Source organism: Strongylocentrotus purpuratus, unplaced genomic scaffold (assembly GCF_000002235.5).
Source record: "Strongylocentrotus purpuratus isolate Spur 01 unplaced genomic scaffold, Spur_5.0 spur5_contig_855, whole genome shotgun sequence".
Classification (NCBI taxonomy): domain Eukaryota; kingdom Metazoa; phylum Echinodermata; class Echinoidea; order Camarodonta; family Strongylocentrotidae; genus Strongylocentrotus; species Strongylocentrotus purpuratus.
Window position 1 is genome coordinate 1,107,501 of NW_022145563.1, and position 14,087 is coordinate 1,121,587.

Genomic DNA, 14,087 nt, shown 5'->3' on the forward strand with positions numbered 1-14,087 from the left:
GCTTGTCCTTGAGCACTGTTCACTTTAACCTACTTTTAAATATCATTTATTGCTGATATTTTATATATACTTTCAATATACCACAATACAATTCCAAAAAGTTGGTAAGGTATGGACATACGGTGTTCCTTGGGCTCGCCCCCAAACATTAGAAACGGGTAACGGAACTCAATGCAGACATGCCCCAACAGCCCATTTGAGTAGGTTAATTTGAATTGGTGTTATCCAACAGCTTTACAAGTAAAGCTTCTTATCCCCTTTATAAAGTGCTTACATGCATGCATGCTTACTATTTCCAAGCCTTTAAAGTCAGTATAGGCAGTTGGATAAAGCCTATTGTAAGTTGGATCATACATGTACGACCCCACTTGATTGATAGGTTTTGTAAGTCAAGTTGATCATTTAACCGTAGCTTTGTATGTCAATTCCACGATCTTGCAATCCAATGAGTACAAATCAATACTTTCGATAACTCTGCTTTGAAAAGTGCTTAAATGCTCTGGCTATATCCCCAGAAAAGTTTGGAGCACAAACAACAGGAGAAAATCCATGCATGTATGAATTTGACAAATTAACATTTGGGTATGAACTTGTGATGTCAGTATTCATGTTTAAATCAAAATATTACAAAATTGGTTAATTTGTTTTGTATTAAAAATTATGAGAAAATGCAAGTTTAGAAAAATCAAACGAAGATTTACACAACTTTATATTACTATTTAAATACATTTGAATACAAAATAACATATTGATCAGTATTATTTGATAAATGCAATCATATTTACATATTTACATTTACATCGCTCAGCGGGTCATCTGCGCGTTTGAATTTGACACAAATTTTGTCAATGAACAGTGAACATGCACAGTATATAGTGCCTTGGAAGAAAATATTAAATAGAGCATGCACAGTTCTGCCCAGGAAAAAGATAGTGAAAGCCACTATATGGAGCTCTGGCAGAGATTGGTTTTTCATAGTGAAATTATTTTCTATCACGTGACCACCAATTGACCAATTTTGTATTTAGAATACTCATGAATATATTCAAAGAAGGGATACAATAAAAGATATGCTCTACTGGCCATCATCATACGATAAAAACTAGGTGTATATCGATATAGGTGTAGGTGTATATTTTTGTTGGAGCCATGAGCAGGGCATTACACTTTGAGGCCCATATTCTACCAAAAAGTTAAACCAGACGCTAGGATTGCACTTTTGTTCATTATTGGATTTCATCAAGGAAGAGCAGTTTTCCTAAGCCTTCCACCAAGACTAAAACTAAGACTAAGACTAAGAGCTAGGATCAGGTTCACCTAAATGAGTAGAATACAATCCATATACCTTAACACAACATTAAAGGCCAAGTCCATTCCAAATATAATTTGCTTTTAATAGATGCAGAAACAGAGCCAAACAAATTTGAGTAAAGTTGATTGGTTTGTCTGATATGCTTCTATTAAAAGAAAGATATTTTTGGAGTGGACTTGTCTCTTAATGCCCTTCTGTCTCTTCACAGATGATTTATAATAATTGGGGACCATTTACTTACCGGCCGTTTTGGTACAAGCTCCGACAAGATTGAGAACGTTGGCGTGGCGACCAACATGACTGAGAACAGACAGCTCTGCTAGCATCTTCTTCTTATCCAGAGGAGTATTACCTGAAAGAGATAGGAAGATAGAGAGAGAGAGAGACAGAGACAGACAGACAGAGAGACAGACAGAGAGAGAGACAGAGAGAGACAGAGAGAGATAGAGAGATAGAGAGAGACGAAGAGGGGGAGAGAGAGAGAGTGAGAGACAGAGAGAGGGAGAGAGAGATAGAAAGAGACAGAGAGAGAGAGAGACAGAGAATGAGAGAGATAGAGAGAGAGATTTTGTACAACGTTTGAGTTATCCTGCATTACACTCAACAACATCCAACAATTTATCTTGCAAGATGAACAAATGACTTGATTGCATGCTCCTGATGACATCTACCAAGGGACCTACAGCTATGTGTCTGTATGTGCCAATTAGTACACTGTACGAGGTACATGTGTATGTGTAATGAAGCTTCTTGCATACAAATTGTGATCAAATTTTCAAAACTTTACAAATCGAACACAGCTAACTTTCCACCAATAAGACCAAGGTATTATATTTGTATTGCGGGGCATGCATTTAGCCATAACATTTTTAACCAAGGAGAATTGATGCCTAGAATAATGCTGAAGTAGTAGTCACAAAAAGGAGATTATGATGACATTTACATGTTGTTGGTGTTGTTGTCTTTGTTAACTTCATCTTACATGAAATACATCATGATACAACCATTGAATGATAGTAGGGACAGCAAAATCACCATTAGTCTATGGCCATATCATGAGAATTTTCATTTTTTGATGAAAAAAAAATCGCTAAAGTCAAATGCCGTCCAGGACATATTTAATATTGACTGTGACAGGGTTTGCTTATTAGCTCCAAATATCCTTTCAGCTTGTTAGTCACATGCATTCCTTAATCCAAGGATATTTGGCAAGCTGTCCTTTCTTTTTTAATCTGTATGTTTTGGGTACCATGTGGGTACCCTATTATAAAAATAACAGCTTTGAATAAACATCTGAAAAATACTGAAAGCTTGAATATCAAAACTGCCTCCTCAATAAATAAAATCACTAATCTTTTGTAGATCGACTCATCAACAGTGAACACACTAATGTACCCTAGCTTGCACTAAATTTAAAAATTATGGAAATAACTCTGAATTAATTTCATTAATGTAAACATTTGTTTTATTGTTATGGCTTTGGATCATAAAATATTATGGTATGGAAACTAATAATAAACATTATTTGGGGTGTGTGTGGTTAACTACTTCTTTTTAAAGAACATTGTAAGCAAATGATTACTGGTAACAACTCAAGAATGCAGAAAAAATATGGCTCATGTCTTTTTCAAATAAAAGATGCTTGAATTAGACAAATGAAAACCAAAAAAAACACACTGGTATTACTCATCTACCATCACACACCCAAAAATGTCGGCATATTTCTCACTTCATCAAATGTTTTGTCAACGATTGTTCCTTTGAAGCTACCCACACTGCTTGTAATTGTACAAAGAAAAGATTCAATCAGGCAGCATGCTTGAAAAATATCTCCAGAAATATTTTTCACAATTTCCTGTTTTTGAAGGGTTCTAAAGAGCATTTATGTTTGTAATATGATCTATTCAGAGCCAGACGAATGTTAACTCTATGTTGAATTATGTTAGTAAGCACCCTTCTGGCTCTTAACAGATAATGTAACCAGGGGGGTGTTTCACAAAGATTCTAAGTCAAACTTAACTCTAAGTTGGACTTAAATATTATGGAGAGTCATTTGTAGCCTTAAAATAAAATATATTCAAAAGCGAAAATTCAAATATTTTAGACTTTTTATAAATTCCACATCAAGAACATAAATCTCCCATGATAATAAGAAATATGAAAGATTTGAATCAACATTGTATGCCTTTTTAAACAACTTTTACAAAATATTTTCAAAGATGCTAATGGCTTGCCATAATTGTTAAGTCTTACTTAGAGATAAGTTCAACTTAGGATCTTTGTGAAACACCACCCAGAAATAGTTAATTGTTAAAATTACTACAATCAAACTTAATGTTAGTGGCAGTGTCACCTATTTTTGTTTGTGATTTCACAGTTTCAAAGATTTCTATTTTCTATTTTCAACTTCTATGTTAGACCATTTTATGTCCTTCATTTTTCTAAATCAAGCATATTTTATTTAAAGAAGAAATTAGGCATGTTTGTTCTGCATTCTTGAGTCAAGGTAAAAGATTATAACAAAAGGGCACCTCCAAGTCGAATGAAGCCAAAGATATTCCTTTATGCTTTATTATGTTTTACCCCTCTGCCATTTCTGCCTGACAATAGTATGGATTTAAAATTTAAAAAGTCAGAACGGTTGCCAATACAATACTGAAAATATCTTGATCTTACATCCTGTTATCTGTTAATGCCTAGGATTTCTGCGTAAATGCAATTACATTTTATTTAGCTCCAGAGCCTGAATACCGATTAGTCTTTACATAGAGCACATATTTTTCTTTAGTACAATCGTCACATTCCGGTGAGCAGGAATCCTTTGTAAAAAGCGACAAAGATTTGCTCTCTGAAATGCTTTGCAAAAGAAAAACTCAAATTCGTATCCTTATTCGGTGTCTTTGAAATGAGGAAATTACAACTAAATATACAAGATTCACATAAATGGGACACAAGTGCAGTTTCCTAATGAACAGTTTGATTGCACAAAATGATGCAATCAAAAATGGAACTTTTGAATAGCATACATTGAATTCATTTACAACTGATAGAATGCAAGAATATATGACAGCAACAGAAGTATGGCATTCCTTTGAAACAACTCTACAAGCTTAAAACATGTACACTGTACTTATTACAAATAAAATAGATATCTTAAAGGCCCACTGCACTACTTGTAGCTACTTGCGCCCTCTATGTAACAAAGAATGCCTAATCGGTGACCATTGGTCCCCCATGATCCTCTTTTTCTTATGTTAACTGAGAGCTGAGTTGATGAGATAACCACTTGTCCAGTGACCTTGCAGGACGCTCTAATCCCTCTTGTAAACTACGGCAGATAAGCTTTAATCTTACCAACAAAAATATTTATTTATGTCCTTATTTAAAAATATAAGCTTTTTCTAGGTTTAAGGTTTTCTAGTTTGCACTCTAACATTATTAAATAATTTCACAACTATGTCAAATATATACAATAGTTAAGTGCATACAAGTCAGGTAATGCACTAGTTCTTGTTTTGTACAAATATTATGCAATTTATTGGAAGCATATTATTTGCTATACTTTAGTGTTTAATCTTATCATTGAAGAGAAACAGAATGTCACTCATTTGGAAAATAAAGGCATGAATTTTGTTTTGAAAATATAATGATTTGCTCACCTCTTTGTTTCTTCACATCACTAGCCAGGCTTTGATTTCCGATTAGAACCTTTCCAAAGTAAATCTCTCCAAATCGTCCATACTGTTTCCTATTGCCGACAACCAGTCTATCTCTGGGGATCTCCCAGAAAGCGGTGCTTGGTCTTCCACTCCTATCAGATCCTAGAGCCATGGCAGAGACTGACGGAGGGGAAGGTGGTCCACCCTGGATCTCAAAGTCATAGGCCACATTATCCTGCGAACGAGATTTAGTATTAGAGTAAGACGGGGGTAACTTGTGCTTGGACTTGCGCCCAAAGACTTTCGAGAGGGACCCGCTCTTCATGGGTAAGCGTCGGAAAATATTGAGGCTCTGCAGAGAGGAACTGCGCTTCATGGTGCCGTTGCCATTGCCGTTGCCGTTCATCGTAGGATGGGTTCCATTGCTGGTTCCGTTACTGGGCAAAGCAGAGTCATCAACGCTCATCTGCACATCGAATGACTGGCGCCAGACCCCATTTTGTTTCTTGGAGGATCGGCGAGACATGGTGTTGAGCTCACCTTTTGTCACACTCCAGACTCTTGAGCTGAGTTACACACCTTCAAAACTTTCGGGAAGTGTACACACTTAACCTTCTTAATTTAAAACATCCATGAGCGTGAGAACTGACGATTAAAAGTGCACCCTGATCAACCTGGAACCACACTCGATCTAACCGATTGTCAACAAACAGTAGCAACAACTTCCTATTTTCTTCAGGATGATGTTATATGACTTCACTCTGCTCATAAATCAAACTTTCCATTAACACCAATCCGTGTTTAATACCTGCCATCAAGTTTATATCACACACCCATGCTAAATACACCCCGCAAAATGGCCTGAGTTCCGTAAACCTGTCATTCGGAGAGAGATTTTGCACCCTAATAACAACAGAGTTGTCGTTGTATGGAGGAGAAAAGCTGTAGCCTGAAGCAGTTACCGTAGTGGATATTAGACGAGATCGTCATGGATAAGTGAACATCGCTTCTGCAGCGTACTGTGCTGAGTTAATTTACATACGCCTCTGCTACCCCTCTCTCCCTCAGTCTCTCTCTCTCTCTCTCTCTCTCTCTCTCTTTCTCTAGCTCCCTTTCTCCAGCTTCTTTTCTCTCTCTCTCTCTGCATGATCTCTCCTGAAGGCAGCAATTGTTCTTAAACAATAGAGGCTCTAGCTGAGACACAGTTTGCACTGGAGGAATGGCAGGCCGGGAAAAAGTCAACACAGAAGGCAGACATTATGACGTCATAATCTTGCCGTAGATGCTTTGTGGGCTACAAATGTTATAATATTAAGACAGTTAAAGGCTGATCGAAACACCGATTAGCGGTTTTAAGGATTCTTTTAAGGATTCTTTGGACAATATCAGACATTATTATCAGATCACATGAAGTAGATCATCAAGTATACATGTGTATGTACCTGGACAGACTATCACAGCTATATGTCATAGAAATTTGGAGTACCGGTAATGATTTTATCACTTAAGTCTTTATCTGAAGATCGAAAGCCAAAAGGGAGTGAATAGGAGTTAACACCCTTTTGGCTTTGAGCAATCAGTAACTATAATTATTTTCAAAGTCTTCTCACTTATAAATGTATGTATTTTAGAAAGAGCTGGTAGTAACAAAACAAACAAAAAATCTAATTTTATTTACAAAACTTGTACAATACAAAGATTCAGGTCAAATTAAAGATAAGGAAAGCGAACAGACATCTTAATTTTTTTTTAATTGCGTGTTCATGCTTCAGAATTTCACCTTTTTGTGATGTAAAATCATTGCCTCTGAATTTGCAATACTTTATAAAATGTTCTACACACATTAAAAAGTGATGCTTTCCTTAGTAAATACATGTTATACAGTAGATACTTACAGTCATCTGCATCATTAAACTATGAATTAACTCCGTTCGTAACAATTAAAACAAGTCTCAAATATGGATCTGAAATACACATTAGTTGTACAAAGGTTTCCTTGTAATCTCTTCATAATCATTTGAGCACATTTAAATTGAAGTGCCATTAATTGCTGGGTGGCATATTATACAGAATACACATGCATCATACCCTTTAACAAGTGAGGCATTGAAAGTGGTCTATTCACACGGCAGATTAAGTTGGGATTAGAGATTTCTATTAATGCATACCGGCCTCAAGGACCTAGAGATAAAGCTCCTTTTCTGTAACACCCACTTGACTACAAGCGAGTACATGATTGTTCCGTTTGAGCACCTTTGAAGACCTTGGCAAGTTTTTTTCTCTCGGATGTGCCGAGATATATGTGTGTATGTGGAGAAATATGAGAGAATAACTGTAGAAATATTGATTGTCATCATCATGTAAAATGTAACTAAAAAGGGCATGACAATTGTTTACACAGGGAAAAATGCAAATAATAATACGAGTAACTTCATTATAATCGAAATCGTTTGTAGTTTTTCATTTTCTGTGCTAATGCATTTGTGCAATTGTCATGAAATTTCATGGATTAAAAAATAAGAAACCTTACTATTAAAGGAATAACGACAAACAAGCTGATAAAGAGTCATGAATGTGAATGAGTTAGGTTTAGAGCAAAACTCCTTTCTCAAGTTAAGACATGTAACATATTCCTTGTGGAGTTACCCAACTGTTTAAAGGTAAAGACCAGTTTGGGAAACGCCCCCCCTCTCAAAAAACAAAATGGAAGCTCTTATTACCAATCATGTAAAATAATGTAATAAATGCATCAGACAAAAAGTAGGAATCCTCTTCCGCTTACGGCATTTTGTGCCTAGAAATATCCTAGTGTTGTTGTATAAAACCTTTATTCAACCTCATATATCATACGGAATTGAAGTGTGGGGGAGCACTTACAAGTCTCACTTAAATTGCATACTGTATACACAGAAGATGGCCATACGGACAATCACATTTAGCCATTTTATGAGTCGTTCAGCACCATTGTTTTACGAATTGAAAATCTTAGATATTAACAAGTTCTATGAGTTGTCTCTATGTACATTTATGTATGACCTAGTACATAATAATTTACCTCACTGTTTGACGGATTATTGTGATAAAATTGAGCATAGATACAATACAAGAAAAAGAGAAAAGGGCCATCTACGTATACCACTGTATAAAACAACACAAGGCAAATTTTCAGTAACTTGTGTAGGAACCCGATTATGGAATGAACTTCCCGATGAAATCAAAAACAAAGGGTCTAGAAACACTTTTCGTAAACATCTCAACGATTACTTGATGAATAAGTGATTGAATTATGCAAGTACACATGTATATATTGTAAATAATCTCCATATTACATTTTTGTTGTTTTTTTTTTTGTCAAAAAAATGCAATTTTTTGTATAAATAATCTGTAGATACATGTATCTATGACTTTTTAACCTGGTATATCCTCTTCATAATTATATTTGGAGTGTAGAAATTGTGCTACGGTATTACTCAACATGTATACTTCTACTGTCAAGTTTTATTTTTTGATAATGATATATTTATTTTTGCCAAGTGTGTGCTAAGAACAGGGGCCAGACTCGACTAGCACATGTGCTATTATTTGGCTCCTTTTCATCACCTTCTATATTCTATGAGAAAAGACATATGTCTAGCATATCAATACTTTGTTAGGTTTTTCTTTAATATGATCTATAATATTCATTTATGAACATGTACCATTCACGATGTATTCAAATGTTTAATCACTGATGTTATTGATGATGAATAAATAAAATAAAATCAAATCAAATCAAAATGTGAAAGAATGTTTTGACTATTAATACGTGATCATACAAATTTTGCCGAGAAACCGCCAGCTAATTGATATTTGGTAAATTATTACATCTATTTGGACCTCATAGATATAACACACATGTCGCGCACGTGTCGCAAAGTCCCATATACACTTTTCTGTGTACAGTGCTTGTAACTTTAATTACCAAGACTTGGCCAAATTTCTTATCATTTTGATGATTCCAGAACCTTTCAATACACACAAATACTTATATGCTAGATGATCAACCTTTTCTGATCGATTCCACATCGTTTCTATCACAATGCAATCGCATGACCATAACTCAACTTTATCTTTAAACTGCTGCAGTGCTTAAAATCTACTTCCTAAAATGCTATTTTGAGTACATTCTTGGGCAGAGATGTGCTTGATCTGCATCAGCTGTCCTTGAACCAGTGAATCCGTTATTATGAATCCAAACCTCTCAATATGATCAACAAACATATCCCGCTGGCTTTTGCTTTTGAATTACTCGCTTATTATACCAGTGAGCTGATTCATAAACATTCCATATGCCTATATATAGAAATATATGGAAATCTGAATTGAATTTGAGAGATGCAGCGTTGTTGTTAACTTGTTAACATGGAGTTGCTTAGAACTATAGTTCTTTACTAATTTCAAAAGTGAGAAAAACAGAAAGAGAAGATTTAACTATAAGGAGATTTAAACAAAAATCTGAACTGAAAGAATAGAAAAATCCAAGTGAGAGGAGAATTGTTTTATCGATGTCAGCAGTGGGATATGTTTCACTGCATCTCTAGATAATGCATCCATGTCCAATCAAACTTGACAACATAATAAATTCCGCTTGTAGTTTTCACACAAATATTCAGGATAATTAAGGTCATTTACTTCTCTGAGCATTGTCTCTCTTTAGGGATACCGGTCAACCGAGATAGCCTAGCCCTATATTAAATCAATAGTACCTTCACTGAACTGGGGCTTTAAAAAAATTCAAATGGGGTTGTGTTTCGCAGCTCTCAGAGCAAGTCATGCCACACAGACTATCATAAAGAGGACAGTCCCACACAGAAGTTTATCAGCAATCATCTGTGACATGCTTCCAACGCTAAATTCCTTTCTTTTTGTCAAAAGAGGTGCAGGGGATACTCACCAAATAGTTTTAATACTGTTTATCATCGAGATCTCACAGGTCATTGGTTTAATTGTGAGTTGAATTTAATGGCATTTACAGGGTCGTACATTTGGAATGAATGCCATAATCTTTTCTAATGCTTCATTTATATAGGAGTCTATAATGAAATGGACCTTCAATTTGAATAGAATCAGCTACATAAAACTTAACAATGATTGATTTATGATTATTTACTACCTGTAAACATGATTCTCTTCTCACGCCTGTTGAACATGCTCTCATAAACAAGGCAATAATGATCCATTTCTAGGTATATTGCATCTTTCATTATTTATTTCTATCAGCTATAAGAATAGAATATAAAGTTTTAAGAGTAAAAAAATAGGATGGGAGCTGGAAGAGAGCTTTGAGCAATTAGCATTGGAGTAATGACACCAATTGAAAAGAAAAGAAAAGCAAAGCATACATTTCTACCAAATGTTGCAAGTACAGCACCATTCATCACAATTAACACACTCTATATTTGAGTCCTTAATAGACATTCCTGTTTCTAATTCCATTATTAACAATTTGGCATATACCCTAACCCATTGACTACCAAATGTTATCATTCTCATAAGCCATCCACTTCCAATAGGAAATAGTTAATTTTTCTTACCTCTTCCTTAAATATTCATCGGAATTGAGGGGTTAAATAATGGCCACTTCGCTGTTTTCATATCAATCTTTGAAAAAGTTGAGCTAAGTAGGGGAAATTCCAAGAATGTATGAGCGCATTATCACAGTAGATACCGTACGGTAGGTAAAAGCTGAGTAATGATGTGATTCCAGGGCTCTTCGTGGACAGAATAGTATTAATACCCTGAGTTACCCTGGGTTACCCTGGGTAAACAAGACATATTATTACCATCATATCATTAAAGACCTATCCAAACTGAAAGATGAAATCCATGAATTATATCAACAGAAAGCCTATAAGCCATACATAACATTAATATTATATGCCATTTTAGTGTCACTCAGAAAAGTATCAGCTCTCTTAAAGGTAATACAAAGTTTTGGGAAATTTATAAATTGGGTGGATAGTACCATTTTAATATATTTGGATGCCCCTGTGGATGTATTATAAGCACTAGAAAAATTAGCCCCTAAAACACTTCTGCTTTCGAGAAAAATTGAATATAAAAATTTACCGGTGCTCCCAGTAAATTTTGATAAATTGCCATTAGCGCCTATACGGCCGTACAATGTTAGCTGCATGCGATCATGAAAATCTCAGAATATGTAGTTGTGATATACATGTATAATTTCCAAACAGGAAGAGCTAATCGGTCGATTTTAGTCAAGAAACATTGTTTTATAGCTTAATTAATATCTTGACCTTGAGAGGGAGCTATACAACATAAAGAGTTTATTATTTACAATTTCAAAACTTTAGACATGTTTTCAACCGCAACAACGATCACTTAATATTGTAGAATCGCATTTGCTTCCATTTTGTTCATTTGAACCAAATTCATGACCACATACCAAAACTTTGTATTACCTTTAAAACTCAAAATCCAAAGCTTTGAAAATCGGAAGTTGTCGACCTAAAAACTTGCTATCGTCTTGATGACATCATATTATATGGAGTACGCATATTCACAATGACTTTGCCTTAATTAAGCACGGCTCATCGCCTCAGCTATATAGGTGAACCGATGGGGTCAACATATTAACTTTGGCAAATTTGACCCCTCTTGACAATCGGAGAGGTGCCGCAAATGAGGTTTTAATTTGGTTTTGTGAAATAACGAAAGGGTAAATACTTTTTATTCCTTTTTTTATTGTATTCTACATTCATACAGTTTTCCATTTGAATAGAGTTGTATTTTCAATGGATAGGGTCTTTAAGATAAATTTTCTTCAGGCATTTTTTATATTTCTATTTTCCTTCCTTGAAAATACCTAGGGTTATTTTTTGTGTTAATTTTCAGTGACTGTTAACAAACAAAATGCTGGAAAATGCTATTCAAAATAAATCAGGAATTCAATTTATATAATCTCCATCACTAAACTTCACTTACCTTTACAGAGTACTACAGTAGAGTTAGTTTTTAATAGACTCCATCACGGATACAGCCAACAAAAAGAACGATATACAAGCAAACCAGACTATTGTTAGTGGCTTTCATTATAGCGGGCTGCTGCGATATATTGATACATTTGTTTAAATCACAATTAGCTGAATAGCTTTTGTGATAGGGTGCACCAATTCAATAGCTTGGCTATTATACCATCTCCCTGACGTCAGTGACTTTGCACAGTATTCGTGACCTAGAGAATGATATGAACTAACGACTGGTGGATTGCAATCAATATCAGAGTCTGCTAAGTGTATGCATGGTGCATTCATTTCACACATGAAATTCTATTCATACATTGAATTGTATAGACTTATTGTTCGATCGTGACAACATACAGTGTATTAGAGTTGAAACACTGATAGAATCCAGAATTAACTTCTGATTGTTGTGTATGCCATTGCTAGGCAATATGGAAAGCTTCATAAATATGCACAGAACCTTTCAGATATCCACCAATATAAATGCATTATTATTGCATGTACCCGTTGCAAGTTTCCAGATAATGCAATTCCCCGACTACAATATAAATATATTTATATTAAATGTAATGGACAAATTTATTTCTAGATATTTCAATAATTATAACCACATTTCTCTGAAAATAACTCTAAAGAGAACCATTTCTTTTGCCGAAATCTGCACATATTTCTTTATGCTACATGCAAAACACTTTACTGAAGAAATTAAGTGTTGTTGATTGCAACATATTTCATACTGATCAAAGGAAAATAGAGAGCAGGAAAATAGAGAGCAGAACTTCTCACACGTGTAAAGAACATTTGATTTACAATAATTTGAAGAACATTTGATTTACAATAATTAAATCCCCCAAGAGCAAAATACATACTTGAATTCTTTACTAAATTCTTCAGTTTCAATCAATCCATCGTTGATATGTGAATAATTGCCCAGGATATTAGTATTCATTCCTGATCAGACTATTTTCTGAAGAGTAACATGCAGGCAGATACAGTTTAAAAAAATTACTGATACCCTTACCAAGTTTTGGAATTTGTTAAGTATGTAAAAAACTGATTTGTCCCAATTTCAGTTTCTTGAGAATGTGACATATAAAAGCTTACATCTAAAAGTATTCAACAAAGGCCTTATTCTACCCAGTCAACCTTTCATTCTTGATTTCTGAAATATACCAACAACAACAAAATCAAATTTACAAGGGGTATGAATAATTTAGTTATCAACTGTATACTTAATTGATGTATCATAATCTACATAGTCCCAACCTGATTAAAAGTACCTCCATTAATGTGAAACCAACTACATTTATCTGTCTATTTTAGGGGGTGGGGGAATTGGACAAATGATCTTATGTCTGAGAGACAACAATTCACTAATTGGCAATTCATCATTATTTAATATCCTAAGAGTGATAAGGGAATTCGATCTACCGGTACATGAAATCACATGAGTAAAAGCAATTAGGTTCTTGGCAGCCGATAAAGCGTTTCATTGAATGGTGAAACAAGAACTAATGGGTATCAAAAGAGATCTGCTCACTTTTAGGAGGACAAAAAACGAAATTTGTCATTTTTAAAAATCTGAGGCTGTATGACTAATAATACAGAGAACATTTGTTATTTATGAGCATCTAATCATTCTAAGATAATGCTTTTAATTAAAAAAAACATGCTGTATTAATATTCCATATTCCCTAAACAGTTCAACCGTGAAATATGTCAATCCAGACTCTACAAATCAAAGGCAGGTCAAAGTATTTAATGGGTGCAGTAGAAAACAGGTCATCGTCACTGCAAACAAATACATCACAATCCTAGCAAACTAAAGAGATCGAGCCATATCTCAAAAGCAACAACAACAACAAAAATGGTGGAATTCACCAACCGCAACTTCCAACTGCCTTGCCATTGGAATAGGGTGTGGTTCATGATCATTCATATTATTCATATTGATGCCTACATAAAGCTATTATAGGTGAGGGGTGTGTGTGTGAGTGTGTGGGGGTTGGCAACAAAAGGGTTGACCCCTTGTGCCCTCTAAGCGAATATTGTCACAGTGTTTGAAGAACCAACAATAAGGGGAACTCTAATTCC

At 34.8% G+C, this 14,087-nt stretch overlaps 1 protein-coding gene across 6 annotated transcripts in view; it reads right to left on the reverse strand.

The window, feature by feature from the left end:
• Positions 1 to 14,087, reverse strand: part of LOC115918226 (mucin-19-like) — an 87,743-nt gene that overhangs the window by 23,638 nt on the left and 50,018 nt on the right. For all 6 annotated transcript variants that reach the window (XM_030996532.1, XM_030996547.1, XM_030996542.1 and 3 more), the window contains 2 exons: positions 4,972 to 5,206; positions 1,554 to 1,664 (listed from right to left, as the gene is read on the reverse strand). In XM_030996532.1, the coding sequence (XP_030852392.1) occupies positions 1,554 to 1,664; positions 4,972 to 5,206 (346 nt within the window). The remainder of the gene's footprint in view (positions 1 to 1,553; positions 1,665 to 4,971; positions 5,207 to 14,087) is intronic.